This window comes from Mastomys coucha, unplaced genomic scaffold (assembly GCF_008632895.1).
Source record: "Mastomys coucha isolate ucsf_1 unplaced genomic scaffold, UCSF_Mcou_1 pScaffold4, whole genome shotgun sequence".
NCBI classification, from domain to species: Eukaryota; Metazoa; Chordata; class Mammalia; order Rodentia; family Muridae; genus Mastomys; species Mastomys coucha.
Genome location: NW_022196910.1, coordinates 2,000,011 through 2,020,064, shown reverse-complemented (window position 1 = coordinate 2,020,064; position 20,054 = coordinate 2,000,011). Strand labels below are relative to the sequence as shown.

Sequence of the window (20,054 nt, the reverse complement as noted above, 5' to 3'; positions counted from 1 at the left end):
AGGCCTTGCCCTGTATACCAGAGTGGCAGGTGGTGGGGCATGGGTGACCAGCCAGAGTTGATGAGTGCAGACTGGAGACAGGGTTGGCCCTGGGACCACTGAAGACCCTCAGTGTGGGTTTGGATTATAGGGTGAACAATGGCCCAAGCACACAGCCCCAGGAGATGGATGGAAGGACCCAGGTATCCCAGAACAGATCTCACCTGATGGATCTGAAGCCACCTTTGACCCTGGTTAACTCCTGACCTTCACTGATGCTTGTCTCCATGGTAGGCCCCCGACCTCTGACTATATCCAAGGCAGGGTCTGATTTCCAGGGAGCACTGACCCCATGGGCTGGGCCAGGATGCCTGGGGATGTTACAGGGCTTCCTAGACTCCCTGTCACTATGGTGGCCAGGCAGGGCTCCCTGGAACAAAAGGCCTTCTGAGGCCCTGCTCTCCCCTCATCTGTGTGTCCTCAAGAGCGGCAGGCGGCTCGGGAGGTAGAGTGGGGGACAGCCGCCTTTGTTCCTGTCCTCGCTCTGGATCTGACCTTGAGACAACAGACAAGAACAGAAGGCAAAGCTTTCTGCTCAAATCCACTGGCGGCAGGCAGCTCTCAACTCGGTGGCCCCAGCATGCAAATGAGGCCTGGGGATGTGGCCTCCTTGCTAGGTGTCCTTGTGACTAGCCCTGGTGATTGAGACCCTAACAGATGCAGTCTAGTAGATGGGAGTACTATCTTGGTCGCCCTCCCCATTCCAAAAGGGGGTGCTCATGTTCCAGACAGGGTAGGTCCCCAATATTCACCTTTATGGGCAGAATGCTTAGACATATGGCCTTGTGTCCTGTGAGTGCTACCAGGGCCTGACCTGGAAATTCCAGAACACCCTTATCAGACAAGTTCAGATCCCTGAGTAAAGCCAGTCCTGAAAGAGGCATGGGACAGGTCTACAGAGACAAGAGGTATTTCAGTGGTGAGACTGGGGATGGAGCACTTCCAGGTCTGGGTAAAGATCTCATATCTGTGGCCACCCCGTGTGTGTGTGTGTGTGTGTGTGTGTGTGTGTGTGTGTGTGTGTGGCATGTTGGGAACTTGTCACAAAAGGCCACATATTTGATTTCTACAGTACCATCCTGGCCTTTTTGGTCCCAGGTAATAATAATATTGGCCATTGCCCATCTTTAGTTTCTCCCAGTCCACGCACAGGACATTTTAGAATCCAACTGCTCTGGGGTCCCCGACACCAAGCACAAGACCCAGCAACTGAAAAACAAAACAGCAAACCCATCTGGTTCACACAGCTCTGATGTGGGCGTGCCCTCCGCGTGCGGGGTCTGGGGGTGGTTCCCAGAGGCCTCAGGGATATACAGTCAAGGAGGATGGAAAGCTAGGAAAGGGTGACTTGGAACTTTAGTTCTTTTCTGATGCAGTTTCATATATCCCAGGTTGGCCTCGAACTCTCTATGTAGCTGAGGATGACCTTGAGTGTCTGATCCTTCTGTCTCAGCCTCCCGAATGCTGGGAGGGCAGGTGTGCACAACCACAACTGGACTTCTATGTTTTTTTCAGACCAGATCTTACTCTGTAGCCTAGGATGGCCTAGAACTCGCATCAATCCTCCTGCCTCAGCCTCCTAAGTACTGAGATGCCAAGTGCGGCTCAAACAAACACTTCGCTACAACCCGCACAGAGGGCCCAGGCTCAGCGCTCTGGGGGTCCCCTTCCCGCTGCGGGAGGCTAGGGCGGGACCCTGGGGATCCGCGGCAGAGTCTGCGCGAGTCTGGCCGGGGCGGGGCCGGGGCTGAGGCTTGGAGGGTCCGGGGCGCGGCGGGAGGGGGCGCCCGCGACCCTCCAAGACGCTCCAGCGGGGACAAAGGCGAGGGGAGCCCCCGCGCTCGGGGAACCCGGGAGAGCGCCTTGCGCAGTGCACCGCTCAGGCCTCTGTCCCGCGCCGCGGCCACCGCCGCCTGGTTTCTTGGCGCCCGCGGTCTACGGCGGGGGCCGCGCGTAAAGGCGGGGCGGCGGATCTCCAAGCGCGCGGCGCTCCGCCCGCTCGGCGGCGGAGGCGGAGGCGGAGACGGCGGGGCCAGGCGGCGGCTGGAGAGCGAAGGAGCGAGCGCGGCGGCAGCACCGGGGCCATGGCGCCCGCGCAGCGCCCGCTGCTGCCGCTGCTGCTGCTGCTGCTGCCGCTGCGTGCGCGCAACGAGGACCCGGCCCGGGCCAACGCTGACCGCTACGCAGTTTACTGGAACCGCAGCAACCCCAGGTGAGCTGGATGGGGGAACCCCCGGGGACCCCAAGAGGCCCCAGCCCTGGGGATTGCAGCGCACGGACCTCCTCCTGAACTTCAGGGCTGCCTAGTATTCCCCCCAGGGCTCCTGGACTTTGGGGGAAGCCCTCCGCACCCTCAGATGCAGAAGTTCCTTCTCTGGACTTGCACGGGGGACACCCTTGAACCCCTGGCCTCTTGGAGGAGGGAGCACCCTGACGGGCTGAGGGTTTGGCAAATATCCCTGGGGACTTCCCTTACACCCAAGGAATCCCCGGACTTGGCTCTTTTGGGAAGGTTCCGAGAGTCCTGTCTTTGGTTCCCTAGATGAACTTGGGGAAGTTACAACATCCCCTTTCTACCCCTGCGTTCACTCCAAGGGGTGCTCTAGTCCCCTGGACACTTTAGAGGAACAGGCACCAAAGAGATGGAGGTCAGTTTGAGGGGTGCAGCCTGGGCGTATCATTTTCCCTTTTTAGCTGCTGGGGAAACTGAGGTGTAAGAGCCAAGAGGGGCTGCCTCAAGGTCATGCCCAGAGAACTGGAGCTAGGGTTGGAGACCCTGGTGGCCGAGTGCCCAGCCTGCCACACCCAGCAAGGCACCGGGCCCTGCCTGTTTAGCAGCACCCTGTGGGTCAGACTCTGCCAGGCACTGGATACAGTCAGGGGACACAGCAGAAGCCACTGTTACAGGCTGAGTGTGAAAAGTTTATGGCCACTGACCACATTCTGGAAAGTATAGACCCTTCGGGGTCATTGAAGGGTCTCAGAGGTGGGGTCATTCTGGAGGGTGTCCTGGGAGATAGGTTTTGGGGTTCCAAGGCTTGGGTGCAGTGTAGATCGAGAGTCCCCATGTGTCCGAGGCTGGCAGGTGAGGAACTTAGTTGATGAACCAGCCAAGCTGCCCTCCTGATCCATCAACAGAGAGTTGCATCTTGAAGGCAGGCTGTGGCACAAGGGCCACCAGTGTCTCTCCATGGGGGTGGGAGCTCTTTGTCCATCAAGGCAGAGCTGTGGGGTCAGCTCCCTTGGGCTGAGGGCAGGAGCCCCAGGTCCTTTCAGCAACCTGGCAGGACCACCACTCAGTGGGCCCCCACCCCCACGCCCGCCAGCTATGCTGGTCACATGTGGGTTTGATTAACACTCAGTGGCCGTGCAGGGAACAGGGTGAGACACACTTCCTTGGCCTAAGTTTTCTGATTTTAGCTTGTGGAGTCTCTGTCCCCAGCGTGGCCTGTCCTTTGTCTGGAAAAAAAACCACAGAGGATGGAGGGAGGGGGTATGGAGAAGAAGGAAAGGGGTCATGGCTGCCCCTAATGGCCTTCCTTGCCATGGGGATACGGTCACAGGCTGCAGGCTGGAACCCTGACTCTGGAAGGAAGGAAGGTGTCCCCTGCCACCACCAGGGTCCAGCTCAGGCTTGCCACCTCCTGTTGCTGTGTGTCGGGACAGGCTGCCTGAGAGGACAGACGTTTAGGCAGGTAGCAGAGCCAACCCCTAAGGTTGTGTGTGTGTGTGTGTGTGTGTGTGTGTGTGTGTGTGTATGTGTGTGTGTGTTTTGAGGGCTCCTTGGGTCCTTGTCTCTTCCTTGGGTTTCTTTCTGTGGGTGATCCTGCTGGGCATCCCAGAGTGGGGCCTGAGGACAGATGACCACCATACCCCAGCTTTACCAATGACATTGTCATTGGCACAGCACATGCGTGGGTGCTGCTGTGGAGTCTTAAGATTCATTGGGTATTCATGGGTGGGTGATACAGGGAAGATTCCAGGTTGGCATCCATGGTGGCCCAGTATTGGGGTGTAGTTTGGGGAGCTGGGGTGCAGCAGGATGGGGATGACAAAAACATAGGGAATGGTGGGACCCCGAGCTTGAGTATGGGTCATACACAAAAGACACTGTGAACAGAAGTGGGGGAGGGTGGACTTTTTCCAGAGTACCCACATCCGTGTAGGGTGCAGTGCCTGTACAACTAGGAGGGGTACACACACACACACACTGGCCACGTTCTCTCCCACCCAGCCAGCCACAGCCGCCTAAAGGCTGTTGATTATGTGCGCATTTCCCGGTGGCGATGGCTCTGCAGAGAAGGTTGGACATCCACAGTGGGTCTCGTGGATGGCACCCCTGAAAGCCCCTATCCAGGTCTGTCTGACCAGCCCAGCAGGCTTGCTGTCCTGCCATACGTGGATCTTTAGACTTATTCCCAGCTGTCTCCTGCTTGCCAGGACTGACCAGAACACCCCCGGTACTGACCGCTCGGCTGTTCTGTGGCCTAGATGTGGCTAGTGTCGCTTCTGCCCAGCAGCTCATGTACCTGTATTCAAGGAGTCTGCAGTGGTCTGAGGCTGCATGCTCTCCTCCACAATTCTGGGGGAACCCAGGATGTGTGTCTGCATGGAGCTGGCTGCCGCAGACGTTATATGACACAGCGGCTCAAGCTGGGGTGAGTGTGTGCGCGCGTGCATGTGTGTGTGCGTGGTTGTGCAAGAAAGCATGTGTGCAAGAAAGCATGTGTGCAGAGATGAGTAGGGCAGTGCACTCGCAGATCTGCATGTGACATGTATGTTCGAGTCTATGCCATGTCATGAGCCGCACCCATGTGTGTTCATGGCTGTGTGGTTTGTGCAAAGCAGGGCTGGTGTAGGGACAGCTCTGCCCTCCCAGGGCCACAGAGCCATCCACAGAAGTGGCCTTACCAGGTCCCACTTTTCCCTTCAGACAGGTCATGAGGATGGAAAGCTGACATCACATGAGAAACCCGGTGTCTCCAGGTGTCACCCACCTCTGAGACATTGCTGAGCTTGATCAGGCTCCAGGAGTGGGGCAACCTGGTGGTCCCATGCCAGGTGACCTCCATGTGGGCAGTAACTGTGTCACCAAGACATCTGAATAGGAAGATGACGCCCTTCCCAGCAAGAAAGTGTGTGTGCATAGACTAGAACAGGGGGGTGCACACACAGATCTACATGTGACACACATGTGCAGGTCTATGCCATGTCGTGGCCACACCCATGTGTTTTCATGGCTGTGTGGTTTGTGCGGAGGGACCTGGCCACGTGCTCTTCTTTGTGTTTCACAAGAGATTGTCCTCCAAGATTCGGGGTGCTCAGAGCTCTGGGCAAGGGCCTGAGGATTTGGGGTCTGAGTACACTGTGGGAACTGGAAGGAACCTGAGGCAGGAGGATTGCTATAACTTCCAGGTCAGCCCGAGCGATATGAAACCCTGCCCTAAGATGGATGGATGAGTGGATGGATGAATGGGTGGGTGGGTAGGTAGGAAGGTCCAGGGCTGGGCTCAGTAGGAAGAGCACTCACAGTGTGAAGCCCTTGGCTCTTTCCACCCCAGTACCACACAAAGCAGGCAGTGTCGAAGGCCTGTCATACTAACACTTGATAAGTGGAGGCACGAGGATCAAGAATTTAGGGTCATCCTCAGCTATGGTGAGTTAGAGGCTAGCCTGGGCTGTGTGGGGCCTTTGATCCCCAGTCTCTCCCAAGCCATACACAGGCTGTCACTGACCTCCAGCACCTAGCACCCCGTCCTTAAGGAGCTGACAGGCACCTCATGGGTCCCTCTGTCATGTCTCTCTCTCATAGGAAGAGACATGGCGCTGTATCACCCATCATGGTCTATCCTTGTGTGGTTATGTCCAGAGTGAATGCTGGATGGTCATGGTTCTCCTGGGCTTCAGGACCCACGTGCCTCTCGCCAGTCCATCTAGGTCCCCAGGAGAGACGTTGCCAAGATCATGGGGGTAATTAGATTGCTTCAAGGAGTGGACTGCAGGGACCAAGGCTTCTCTGTGAGAAAGAATCCTCAGGACAGTCACTAACGCCTGTCCTGTGACGGGCGTGAGAAATACCTTCATCTGCTTGCTTCTCTGTTTTGCTTCTGAGGGGTTTGTTTGAGGGATGCACACTCCCTACCCCGGCCTCTGAGACGCCCTTGCTGGCACCACACAGAGCGAGAGTTGGTACTGGCTCCTGAGTCCCGAGCCTACCTGGAACCAGGATTACTAGCACGCCAAGGCTAGCGCAATTTTAGAGCCAAAGAGAGAAAGAGAAAAAGAAAGTGGCCATTTATTCCTGTTCTGTCTGGTGGGTAAGGGTGCCCCCAGGGTCGTCCCTCAGTCTCCCACCCTGGAACTGTTCCCTAGGAATCTCAAAGGCCTCCAACCCTTGGCCTTTATGAAATTCTCTTGTTCAAACAACAAACATGGATTGAGCACCGTCTTTTACAGGGTCTGGGTTGGCCTTAGTTACAGATCAGGACACAGAATAACTGGATAATGCCAGTTGTGTGTGTATGTGTGCATGCATGTGTGTGTGTGCCTGTGTGTATGTGTGCATGTGTGTGTGTGTGTAAGTGCTGTTCTGGGCACATGCGAAGGTCCTGAGATGTAGACAGTGCTATGAAGCAGGGTAAACACAGTGTCCCGAGGACAAGTCCCAGCCTGGAGACCATAAGTCATACTGAGTCGCCAAGGAAAAATGAACAGTGTTGGGCCTCTGGGTCTGGGATCTGGTTTATATTTAGAAAAGCTGGCCATGGGTTCAGGGGGACCATGAGCCTGGCAGGTCTTTGCTGTGGTCCACTGCAATTCTGTCTGTGATCCGGGAAGGAATATCGATGATTTTTGAAAGGCCAGGTGTCAGGGGGGCAGCTGAGAGGCGAAGACATGAGTTCAAATCCCAGTCTCATGTAAGAGGTGAGCATAGCTCTGTGTACTGTAACCCCAGTGCTGTCTGTGAATGGAGCCGAGAGAATGATCTTTACAAACGTGCAGACAGACAGACACTCGTGCACACACAGAGCTGGGGTGAGGCAAAGGGGATGGCTCCGTGGGTGAAGTGCTTATCTTGATCGCAGCATCCAGGCAAGGCATCTGAGGTGGTGTGAGCCCGCTGATCACCAGCCACAGGCCAGAGAGAGACCCCGCCTCCAAAAATAATCCAAACAGGCCGACAGGACATGGCTGAGCTGGCGGGGCAGGAACCTGCCCCCAGTGTGCTGTCCCTTATAGAGTCAAGACTATGGACGGGCCTGTTGTGTTTTATAAAAATGTAAGGAGAGAAGGAATATGTTTAGTGGATGTGCAGTCAGGTGTGGGGGAAAGAGGGCCCATGCTGAGGCATCCCTTCCCCTGAGGGACCAGCCACACCACAGTATAGTATAGAATAGAGTTTATTCAGGGCATGGGAACTGGAGTTGAGAGGTTGAGAGGGGAGTAGAGACAGAGAAAGGCCAAGAGAGAGAGAGAGAGAGAGGGGGGGGGGAAGAGAGTGTGGAGAGAGGGAGAGAGAGAGAGAGAGGGAGGGAAAGAGTGGGGAGAGAGAGAGGGAAAGAGAGAAAGAGAAGGGGGGAGAGAGAGAGGAGAGGAGGCTGGCCATAAGCACATGAAGAGAGGGCGGAGGGGAATGGGGGGGTAAGGGGCCAGAAGACAGAGAAAGAGCAAGAAAGCTAGAGAGAAGAGGGGCGAGCAGCCCCTTTTATAGTGAGTCAGGCACACCTGGCTGTTGCCAGGTAACTGTGGGGTGGAGCCTAGACTAACTGCCATCACCGCCCAGCCCACCCCCTCAATCCTAAAGATACCCACACGTGAGCCACCCAGTCCAGTCAGTACCCAGCCTCTGCTCACACATCCTGGGCTGCAATGCGATGCATGGACCAGCCAACAGCAAGAACAGCACTTACTACTATTGCTGACAGGGTCTCAAACTCCATATGTAGCTGAGAATGACCTTGAACCTTGTGACCCTCAGTCCCTGCTGTGCCGTGCAGTGACACCACCCCCCCCCCACAGTGCACCAGGAAGCTCCCATCCCCTTTGCAGGGAGCCAGGCCTCAGTTTCCCCAGCTGCTCTGGGACGGAAGGGAGCCTTTGGCAGCCTCCCACTCCCAGCTACCAGGCTTTTATATGCTAATAAACATTCTCACAGGGCCCCCCTCTACCCCCCTCGGCCTGCGTTTACATGACAGGGACCCGGGGGACACTTGGAGAGATCTGACGGTTCCTGCTGCCTTAGCCTGAGGCGGAGATGGAAGAGGAACAGCAGGCCGACCTGGCAGGCCAACCTCCGTCCTCTAAGACGAGGCTGGGTCAGGCTCGTCCCTCCAGAGCACAGCTGGGGGACAACCCAACGACCTCCGGGGCTGAGGCTGAAATCAGGACTGGGGCAGGGAAGGGGGTGCAATGGCCATGAGCCAGGGAACCTGCTGGAGAGAAAGATCATGTGGTGCTCCGGTGTCATCCCCAAAGGCAGGAAGACAGTAGTTCAAGGTCATTCCGGCCAGCTAGAGTTTCAAGATATTCTGTCACAAAAAGGTGCACAGAGAGGGCAACAAACACACCAGAGTCACACAGCATGGAAGGTGGGAAGGTGTGTTCAAGATGGTTCTGCCCTGTGGGAGGCTGAGAGAGGTGTCCTCTGAGCTCTGCCTCCTCGCAGGGAAACCGAGGCAGACATAGTGGTGATCAGGGGTCGTGTCAGACTGGGTGAATGGGTGTGGACCTCAGATCCATCTCTGCTGACCGGCCCACTCTGGCAGGTTTCAGGTGAGCGCTGTGGGTGATGGAGGCGGCTACACCGTGGAGGTGAGCATCAACGACTACCTGGATATCTACTGCCCGCACTACGGGGCCCCACTGCCCCCGGCTGAGCGCATGGAACGGTACATCCTGTACATGGTGAACGGCGAGGGGCACGCCTCCTGTGACCACCGGCAGCGAGGCTTCAAGCGCTGGGAATGCAACCGGCCTGCAGCGCCCGGGGGACCCCTCAAGTTCTCAGAGAAGTTCCAACTCTTCACTCCCTTTTCCCTGGGCTTTGAGTTCCGGCCTGGCCACGAATACTACTACATCTGTGAGTAATCCAGGCTAGCCCCTTTAGCAAATGGTGAAGATGGGGTAGTCTTCTCAGCTCTTGTCTACTCCATGTCCCATGACCCCAGAAGAAGGAGAGGGATGGAGTGGAGGAATCCCTATTTCTAAGTGTCTCCTAGGAAGGCCCAGTAGGGGAACAGGGCCTCAGAGCCCCCGGGACTGCAGCACCACCAGGCATTCAAATTAAACCTGGAAAGGCCCCATTTCTTCATCGTCATCATCTTTCTCCTCCTCTTCCTCCTCCTTTTAATTCAAGCAGGTGGGGAGGGCAGGAGGTGTTTAAAATGAAATCCTAGAATACGAGAAAAAAATGGCATTTTGCAAGATGGGAATCCCAGAAAGATGAGTGTAATAATTCCTTCCATTCTCCGTGACAAATGTTATTTTTATTTTGTGCATTTTAATCTTCTGGTCCCAGCATGAGGGATGGGTGAAGATGGCTGACAGGCCGTGAGGTGATGTCCCTGTACCAGGGATTGATCCCTGGGCTCCAAGGCTCCCATTCCAGTTGCCAAGGAGCCACCCTCATGTAGCCCAGGCTGGCCTCAAGCTCCACACAGAGCCCAGAAGGACTCTCCTTTGCTGTGAGGGCATGTGCACGCTGGATGTTTTAGTTATTTATGTCTATGTGCCCAGGTGGGTGGAGCCGGGAGGCTGGGGCTGACTGTCCTCAGTTACTCGCTCCCTCTCCTCCGCCTTTGTTCTCAGGGTCTCTCACTGAACCTGGAGCAGAGCCAGTTTGGTCAGTGAGCCCCAGTCAATCCCCTGTCTCTGCCTCCTCAGCTCATAGGCCCCACACATGCTTTTCACGTGCTCGCTGGGATCCAAACTCGGGTCTCAGTGCTTGCTCAGTCGCTGTACCCACCAAGCCACCTCCTCAGCTCCTACCTTGTTTTATTTTTATTTTGCTTAAAACTTCACCTTAGGTGAAACATAGTGGCACAGCCCTTTAATCCTAGTGCGTGCGTGGGAGGCAGAGGCAAGGGCTTCTCTGACTTTCAAGCTAGTTTGGTCTACATAGAGAGTCCCAGAGTAGCCAGGGCTGCGTAAAGAGATCCTGTGGCAAATCAATCTGAGTAAATAAATAAATGAATCTTACTATGTCCTGCCAGGTTGTAGGCTGGTTGGTCTGAGACACAGCTCAGCCTTTGGAGTCAGGTTTGGATGGAGGAAATGTGAAAGAGACTTTCCGAAAACATAGGGCACTGTGTTTGGGGTTTTAACAGATGGTTAGGAGTTTTATGGGTAAGGTCAGCATATAGGGCACTGTGTTTGGGGTTTTAACAGATGGTTAGGAGTTCTATGGGTAAGGTCGGGAGTGTGGAGAAGGGAGCTCACAGCCCAGCCTACTGCCCTCTTTTCCAGCTGCCACACCTCCCAACCTCGTGGACCGACCCTGCCTGCGGCTGAAAGTTTACGTGCGTCCAACCAGTAAGTTTCTGTAGGGTATGGTATGGACTCAGGTCCCCTCATCCTCCCTTTGACTTCGTCAGTGATCCAAAGAGCTGGGGTTGGGGACTACTGTCTAACATGCCCATGCACACACATACACACACACACAAACATACACGAGCACACACATACATACACGCACACATGCACACACATACATGCACATGCACATAAACACACATATATGCACATGCACATACACAAACACTGCACACATAAACACGCACACATACATATACACATAAACACACACGTACATGCATAAACATACACATACATACATACACGCACACTCACACACACGTGCACGCACATACACACATAAACATACACACATACACGTGCACACACATAAATATATACACGCACACATATACATGGACATACACAAACACTGCACACATAAACACGTACACATACATACACACATAAACACACACGTACATGCATAAACACACACATACATACACGCGCACACACATGCACGCACATACACACACAAACATACACGTGCACACACATACATATATACACGCACACACATACACGCACATGCACATACATACACACACATGTACGCACGCACACACGCATTCATGCCAAGTCTGGGACCTTTGAGAGTGCACATAGCCCGGGCCGGCTGATAACCTGTAACCTTTTGTTCCCACAGATGAGACCCTGTATGAGGCCCCAGAGCCCATCTTCACCAGTAACAGCTCCTGCAGCGGCCTGGGTGGCTGCCACCTCTTCCTCACCACTGTTCCTGTGCTGTGGTCCCTACTGGGCTCCTAGTGTCCGGCCGGAAAACACCAGCCTCACCTGGACCCCGTGAACTTCGCCCTCTGACCTGCCACGGCCACCTCCGAGACAAAATCCTTGCTGCTTCTCTTTCATGGTGCTGTCCCCCTGGAGGAGGCCGTCCACCCTCCACCCGTCCCTGGGATGCAACACGGGGTCCCAACGCCTGACAGGGAGACCCAGGCTGAGCCGCATTCTCCAGGGCCGCCAGGGCCGCCCAGTGTTGTTTGATTACGGTCAGAAAGACTTAAGGTTTTTCTTTTAATTTAATTTATTCCCTGACATTGCTGGTGACATTGGGAATGGAACAAGCCACGGGGGTGAGGTGGAGCCAGAGATCCAGGGACCTCCAGCCACACCTTTCTTCTGTGTCCTGTTATGTGGGTCCCAGGTGGAACCCACCACGGACTTGCCTTGGGTTTCTCAGGCCAGGCAAGTCTGAGCCAGAAAGGGTGCATGGTGCCAGCCCCTCACGGGGACTCTGGGGGTGTCATCCCCCACTCCTTTCAGCCACTGTTGAGCCCCACTCCCACATCATCTCAGAAAACCCTTCAGCCCTCGCAATCTGCCACTCGGGCCCCTCCACCAGGCACAACCATCTCCAGGGCCAGCCGGGAAGTCATTTTATTTCTGTAAATAGAAACCAGCAAGTGTATACTGTGATTTATTTTAATGTATTCTTAAGGACAGAATGGAAATCCTTTAAAAAAAAATTTCCGATCTTCAATTCAAGGGGTCTTTTATTTTGGTGGGGGGAGTGGGGTGGACTTTTTAGGATAGAAGCAACACTTCGCAATAAACTCATTTTTTTTTTTTTGGTCCGTTGGAGCCCTCCCCCTTTGATCATGTGACCTAGTAATGTTTGTAAGAAAAAAAAGTTTAAAAAAAAAAAAAAAGAAGAGGAAGAAGAGGAAGAACAGGACTGGAAGGGAAGGGGAGCTACCTACCAAAAATACAGAAGGAATAGGACTGAGTGAAGCTGGCCACACCACACGTTTATACGGATTTCGGATTTCTACCCACGTTTCCTCACTCTGTTTTCTATATATTCTATATAAATATATATTGTGGATGGCCGCCATGGCGAGGGGTGGCTGGGGCTTTTCTAGGGGCGGGGGACGGGTGGCCCAGCCCCCTCATCACAATCAGCTTTGAAGTCTGTATTTTTTTATAATAAAAATGGACAAACTGTAAAGCGTGGGCCTTTCTGTTACGGATGTGCTAAGGTATCCGGCAGTGTTGAGGAGTTCCGGGGAGCTCTCTGGCTGTAGACAGGCCCCCGCCGCTTCCTGTCCGCTCTCCCGGTTACTTACTGGGAGGGTCGGGCTTGATGGCGGGCCTGTCACCCGCGGCTCGGTGGCACATGGCGGCTGAGGCTGTTCGAGCCAACGGTAGCGTACACCGGCAAACAAAAGACGGCGCTGTGGGAAGTGAGACTGACACCGAGGTCGCTCCTGACCTTTGTGCCCGCGCCCCACCCCCAGGCGAAGGCACAATGAAGGGACATTTCTGAGACTCAGTTTCCCCATCTGACTCAGGGGTCAGAGGGCTGTGGCAATTTTAAAATGTCTCTCCGAGGGAAGAGATACCTGGGACTTCCCAGCTGAGCCCCACTTGGGCTCACGGGTGACAGGTGACCAGACGGCGAGCCTGGAATCCCCGCGGTCTCCCCTCGCCCGCGTGTCACCTGCAGCGCCGGCACAGTGAGCGTGAGCGGAGACGGAGACGGCGACGCTCCGAGCGCATTAATTCAGCCGCGCTGGGTCCTGCGACGGGGGACGCTTCCTAATGAGGCCGCGGACCGTACAAAGGACCTTGTGTCCGCATCCGGGCCGGCGCTGCCCACGGGGGCGGACCGACGGCGGACGTGGCCTTGGAGAGGCCCCGCTGCACCGAGGACAAGTGCTAGGCTCAGAGAGGACACCGGGAGCGACGCTGCCAAGAGCCAGGGCTCCAGAGGCAGAGGCAGGGGGATGTCTGCGTTCGTGGCCAACCTGGGCTACAAAGTGAACCCCTGTAGAATGGAGAAGAGCCCCCTGGCACCGAGGACCCCAAGCGCAAGCTGTGGAGTCCGTGCAAAAAGCCAGGCCAGGCCATGCAAGTCTGTGACCCAGCTGAGGACGCGGCAGCAGGGATGCCTCCGTGTGCCGCTGTCCAGCCCGGGCCGGTGCTGGTGTCCGAGGCAGGGGATTCAGGATCTGTCCCCTGTCCTTCCGCCCCAGGGCGCCCCCACCCTTGCACCCCACCCAGGCGCAGCGCGGAGGCATCGGTATGCTGGTCCCGCGTCTTTGTCTTTTCCACCTGAAGCTTCCAGAGAGAAGCAATCTCTCTCCCGCAGCCCTTTACTGCCGCCTCGGTAGCCGCCGAGGACAGGGGGCGGTGGCATGGGGGACAGCAAGGCTCGAGGTCCCCCAGGACCCTGATGGCGGCTCAGGCCCATCAGCTCTCCCATGTCCCAGCAGAAGACAGCAAAACAGCAAGACAGCATCCACTTCCTCCCGCACCCCCGGCCCCCAAGCGAACGCCACGCCCTTCTTTCATTTTCTCTTTTCCTTCCTTTCCTTCCTTCCTTCGTTTTTTTCTTTCTTTCTTTTTTTTTCTTTCTTTCCTTCTCTTTTTCTTTTCTTCTTTTGGAAACAAGGGCTCAGGTAGACCAGGCTGTCCTTGCTATGTAGCCCAGGATGACATTGAACTCCAGATCCTGTACCTTCCTCTTCCAGGGCTTCGAGTAGCAGGTGCGTGCCACACCCAGCTTGAATTTTTTTTTCTTTCTCTTATATAACTAAATCTCCTTTGTATGGATTTTTCTTTTCTTTGTATCTTTAGACCCTCTGCCCTGAGAGTTAGGATCCAGCGCCATCTTCATTCCTTCCTGCCACCTAGAATATATTTGATACACAGTGAGCCCTCAATCGATGTCCATTGACTGAAAACACGTTGTATATATTTATGCAGGTAAAGCCGCATGATCAAAAAGAAAGAAAAAGGAGCATTTATTACAGATTGTACTGGGGAGACTGAGGCGGGAGGTTGAGAGAATGAGTGAGGCCAGCCTTAACTACATAGTAAGAGCTCCCGTTTGAAACAAACAAACAAACCTTTGCATGAAAAAAAACCAAAAAGTTAAATGAATAAATAAAAATTCACCTCTCTTGTAATACGAACAAGTAAAAATATAAAATTAAATTAAAAAATCATTTCATCTCTCATGGTCAGGTCAGAGCTTCCTGTAAGCACTTAGTGAAGCCCTATTGTGTGTAGACATAATGGCGCCTCTCCTCCATCTTGGCACCTGGCTACTGGGGCTATTCCATTGTCCTGGAATAGAATTACAGGGGCCACCCGCACACAGCCTGAAGCCATGAATCACAACATGAGACTACCCTGCGTGGCCATGACACGCACAGACCTGGTAATCCTCAGTTTCCCCTCAGGAGATGCCTGGGCTCAGGTGGGGGTAGTAAACAATCATTGAAGGTGGGGGCGTGGCCAGGTGGGGCGTGGCTTAGAGGCAAGTGCTGAGTGGGAAGGGTGTAGCCTCTGAAGGTAGGTGTGAAACACACAGGTGGGATAGCGAGGTCTGGGAAGGGTTAGGGCTTGGGTTCTTAGTCTTGGGTCAGATGCCTCCTGGAGCCCCTGCAGGTGCTGGAAGAGAGCTGCACCCCCAGCCCTGGGTGAATAGAGCTTCTGAAGCTTTCCCACAAGCCGCTCCCGTTGCACAGAGCCAGGCGTTTCTATTTTTATTGAACCCAGGGCAGGAGGTGGGAGGATGGTGGAAGGCAGAAGGGGCTAGGGACCAGGCTGCTCCGTGGGTCCTGCAAGGCCTGGGACCCTCTGTCCTGGGCTCCCCTACCTCCACCCTCCACACTTACAGGCCCCACAGACCAGTCATAAGAAAGGGAGTGACCCCCACCTGGGTCCCCTAAAAAAGGTCCTAACCCCATCTATGGAAAATAGAGGCCCAGAAACCCAAGAGGGAAGGTTCAGCTGGCTTTATTTTATGTGCAATGTGGTCAACGGGAGGAAGGCTGGGCAGTAGAGATGTCCTACAGCCTGTGCAGACGGAGAAACTGGGACTTTTCTTGGGCCTCAAAGGTGGATAGGATGGGACCAGAGTTGTGGGAGTGAGTAAAGAGGTTTCGGGGAGGACAAGGCTGGAGCATGAGGGAGCCAGAACACACTCAGGGTCCCTTCCCTGCACTGCCGGTCCCCACTGGCCTTTCTCCATCTTTGCATTTAAGGGGCTAAAATTCTACCCCAACCCTGCTCCCACAAGTGGCTTGACTTCTGGGGATAAGAGACTCTTCTAGCACACCTTTAATCCCAGCACTCCAGAGGCAGAGGCAGAGGCAGAGGCAGAGGCAGAGGCAGAGGCAGAGGACGCAGAGGCAGGTGAGTCTCTGAATTTGAGGTATACAGAGAGAGTACTCTGTCAGAAAAACTGTCTCAAAAAAACCAAAACCAGATCCTACCAGAATAGAACAGAAAACAAAATGATGTCTAGCTCTAGGAGCTCAGTGGGCTCAGTCTCTTCTCCCAGGGAAAGAGATGGCTGTTTTTCCTGGTGGGTCTCAGTTTACCCACAGACTAGACCATCTGTATAGTTGTCTCAGGAAGGAGAGCTCAGCCGCAGGCTCCACATGAGGGCCCTGTTTATGACTTATGAGTGGGTTCCTGGAGATTCCAGCCAGTGGGGAGCCCAGCTCTCACTGGGCCCCACCCCACCTCTGGACCCTCCAGGCTAGAGCCAGTTTGGGGAACTCATTGACATGGGACAGACCTCAAGGGTCCTTTCTCCTGCAGATATGGGAGCCAGAGCCAGGTGTGTGAAGGGACCCTACAAGGGAGTCTGGCAAATTTGGGGAGCCCTGGTCCTGGCAGGGTTGGGCCAGTGCTTGGGCCCCACCCCCAGCTCCTATCTGACACTACAGTCCCACTAGAGTTAAGAACATAAATCACTGCCAGGCAGTGGTGGCGCATGCCTTTAGTCCCCCCAGCACCTGGGAGGCAGAGGCAGGTGGATTTCTGAGTTTGAGGCCAGCCTGGTCTACAGAGTGAGTTCCAGGACAGCCAGGGTACATAGAGAAACCCTGTCTCAAAAAAACAACCAAACAAACAAAAGAACATAGGTCACTCCCTCCAGCCCTGTGTGAGCAATGATCCCCACACACTCGGACGCTATTAGCGTCATTTATCATACACGAACCAGACTGTGGCTCAGCAGCCATGTCTGTGGCTACAAGGGGAAACTGAGGGACAGAGATGTCCAATAGCACTCAGACAGAGACAGCACCATCAGGAACTGATGCCTGGCTTCCAGAACCTTCCTTACCACCCACCACAGACTGAGTCCCTGCCCGTCTAGTAGTTCCATTTTGGTAGTCAGGATGTGCCTGAGAACATGGAGGGTTCTCTTGTGAACTGAGTGGCCAGGCCCTGACCCAGGCATCCCTGTATCTCACACAAAACCAGCCACCACCCAGGAACACTTGCTAAATATCTGAAGGATCATTATGGGGAGACTCTGAGTCCACTGCCCCTCTATCAGTTGGACACAGCTAGAGGTACTAGCCTCCTTTTCCATTGTCCCCTCCCCCCTCGAAAGGCCAGAGAAAGGGCTGGTAGCAGGCGAGGCCTCTCTTGGATGAGGGAGGCAGCGGGGGACTCTGCGGGAGCCAGTGGTGCTGGCTAGCAGATCTTTAAATTAAAATACATATATACACTAGATAAATAACCCAGGCCCATATCCTGGTGACAGGCAGAATTAAGTTGCCTGGTTGGGGACCCAGCAGTGAACACTGGGACAGCATTCGAGGACTGTCCCCCATTCTACTTGGCCAACCTTCCCACACATGTCCTTCCTCCCTGCCAGGGACCTGAGACAGAGGCCCAGAGTAAGATCTGTGGGCTCAGGACTCCTGATTCTGGGTCCTAGGTTCTCCGGGAGGGGGCATTAGCCAGGCCACCAGCCCTCAGGAGATGCTGCAGTCTGTTTCTTGGCTTGCACAGACCCAAGAAGGCCCCCCAGGGGCCTCCACACAACTGAGGGGTCCTCCCAGCCCCACGGAGAGGGGCGGAGGACAAGAGGGGATTTTTCAATTAGGAATCAGCTAATCGCCAGAGAGGGCCGCTCTGGGGCCCAGTGAATCTTTTCTGAAAACCCTGTACAATGTAAATGGCCCGGACAATCCCAGGATTAGGCTATTGGGAGGGAAACCAAGGTGAGGGCTGGCTGGGGGATTAGCCCATGGAGGGGGGGGGCTCTGGAAGGCTTCGGACACAGCGATCCCTGGAGACCTATTTTCTCACTGAAAGTGCCGGTTTTATAGCTGGGGAAACTGAGACCCGGAGTGTGGGTGCGGGTGTCCCTCCCTCAGAGAACGCCTTCTCTAAGGCAGCCAGGCCTGTTCTTCTTGTTGGCTGTCCTTCCCTCAGTCTCCAAAAAGGAGTCTTGGTGAGGGGTGTATCTCCCAGCCCCAAACGTGTAGCTTTATGGACCCAGCAAGCCCTACAGAGCAACAGGGGGCTCCGAGAGCTCGAAAGTCTGTGTGGTCCATCATAGGGTCCGGTTTCCTTGATGCTACCCATGTTCGTCCATGATGCTGATAGTGTTAAAAATGTCATTGCTAGCTAGGTTGTCGGGTGCTGAGTCAATACATGAAAAGAGAAGGCTGTGAGCCTTGGGGTCCTGTGGGCACTGTGGCTGTAGGGAACCTTGTCCCACAGCCATGGGAGGATGGGTGGGGAGGGGGGATTACAGGAGGGCCGGGGCGGCTCTGCACAGAGCAGGTAGCTGAAGGAAGCCTGGGGGAGAAGGACCCTTGGTGTGGGTCTATTGTTTCCTTTTATTTCTTTTTTATTTTGGGGGGGTCTCTCTTATTATTTTGATGTTGTTTGGTTTGGTTTGGTTATTTGTTTTGTTCTGAGAAAGGGTCTTATGTAGCCCAGGCCGGCCCCAAACTCCCCTATGTAGCTGAGGATGACCTTGCATTCCTGATTCTCCTGCCTCGACCCCTCAAGTGCTTTGGTGACAGGCTCAAGTCACCAAGTCTGTTTTATGGGGTACTGGGGACAGGACTCAGGTCTCCCTGCATTACCAGGCTAGGGAAACCTTCCCATTTGTTGTTGATTGGTTGAGACTCTATAGTCCAGGCTGACCTGGAACTCACAACAATCCTCCTGCCCCAGTGCTAAGAAGACAGGTGTGTGATGCCGTACCCTGCTTCTCCTATTGAGGCTGCGGAGGATTTTTGATCTCTAAATGGCTCTGGCATTTCTCCCAGAATTCTCTGACCTCCAGGCCTCCCTGGAGGGCTGAGGCTGCTGCGTGTCCCAACTCTTCTCTACCACATCCAACCATGGCTGTAAAGTCACGTACCATTCCCCGGGATCCCTACCCAACTGCTTACGTAAGAAATTGGAAGGGGTAGCTCTCCATCTGTACGGAGTTCAGGAGCTGCTTCACTGATGACTGGGGAAACTGAGGCCAGTTGATTAGGATTGTGTTTCCTGGCCTCTTGTCTTCTGGCCCCAGGCCCAGACACCTGCAGAAACTGGTTGCCCAGATGCACAGAAAATGAGCAGGGGGTGAGTGATTGCCAGAACTCAGCCGGGCCCGGTTAAGGATGTCTAAGGTGCACCCGTGGAACCCCATGGGTGACCTCAGAGTCTAAGCCTAGGTAGGCTCTGTGACTTACTATGACCACTGAGATTCTCCGTGCTGTTCCCAGCGCCTGGTGGGGGTGGAGGGAGGCCTCAGGGTGCCGGGGGCTCAGGGCTCCCCTACCTCCCCACCCCCAGCTGTCAATCAGGTCCACCGGGCCCCCTTCAAGTCGTCACGGCCCAGCAGTGGCCCAGGGAGGGATTATTCTGGCCTGTCCAGGGTGGATTCAAGTGGAACAGGCGCTGACGAGCGGAACGCGCCCCTGCGGGCTGGTCTGCCCGCCTTTGTCCACTGGCTGGAACGGCCGCCACCTCTTCCTTGAGCCTGGGTGCATTGTGCACTGGGTCCTCACTTAGCTGAGGTCCCCTGTCTGCCTGGCCACTGGGGAGCGCCCCCTACTTGAGTCCCTCCTTCAGCCCCCTGCCTTGGTTTCCCCACCTGTAATGTGGACACCCCTTCTGTCCCTCTCCCTGAGTTGTCAGAGGGTGGAATGTGGGTCACGTGGGCGGAGGAGACTGTGGGAATGTCCCAGAGCTCCTGGGCACCCCCAGGGCGCACCAACCGTCCTTGCGCTCCCTTGGCTTGGCTTTTGTTCAGGAAATTCGTGATGGCAGGGAGAACCGATCCCCTCACAGTGTGAATGGAGCCGAGGCAAATGCTGTTGACCCCTGACCCCGGCCACCTAATCCCAGAGTCGAAACTGTTCCCCAAGAGGGGTCCCAGGAGATGATCTGGGGCTCGACCCTCGGCCCAGGCACCGAGGGGAGGCTTCCGGGTCAGGGTCTGCGGGCCTACAGAGGAACATGGCTGCCCCTTGGCCACGTGCCTGGTTACCCCAGCTGGGAGGCCACTGTGGGAAACTGAGGTACAGAGGACAGGCAGAGCCTGCAGAAGGCCCATATTCTGCCATCCATGCAAGACCTGCTGGCTGAGTGCTGTATGTCAGAGCCCCTCTGCCTTGCTGCGCTCTGAGAACATGGAGATCTCTGTAGTCATTGAAGAC

General features: G+C 55.1%; 1 protein-coding gene across 1 annotated transcript; it reads left to right on the top strand.

Moving 5' to 3' along the window:
- Positions 1-1,838: 1,838 nt before the first annotated feature.
- Efna2 (ephrin A2) lies at positions 1,839-12,583 on the top strand. The gene is made up of 4 exons (XM_031350080.1): positions 1,839-2,251; positions 8,805-9,118; positions 10,504-10,569; positions 11,261-12,583. Exons 1-4 carry the CDS (start codon positions 2,124-2,126, stop codon positions 11,380-11,382), a joined length of 630 nt encoding a protein of 209 aa, XP_031205940.1. The 5' UTR covers positions 1,839-2,123; the 3' UTR covers positions 11,383-12,583.
- Positions 12,584-20,054: the final 7,471 nt, after the last annotated feature.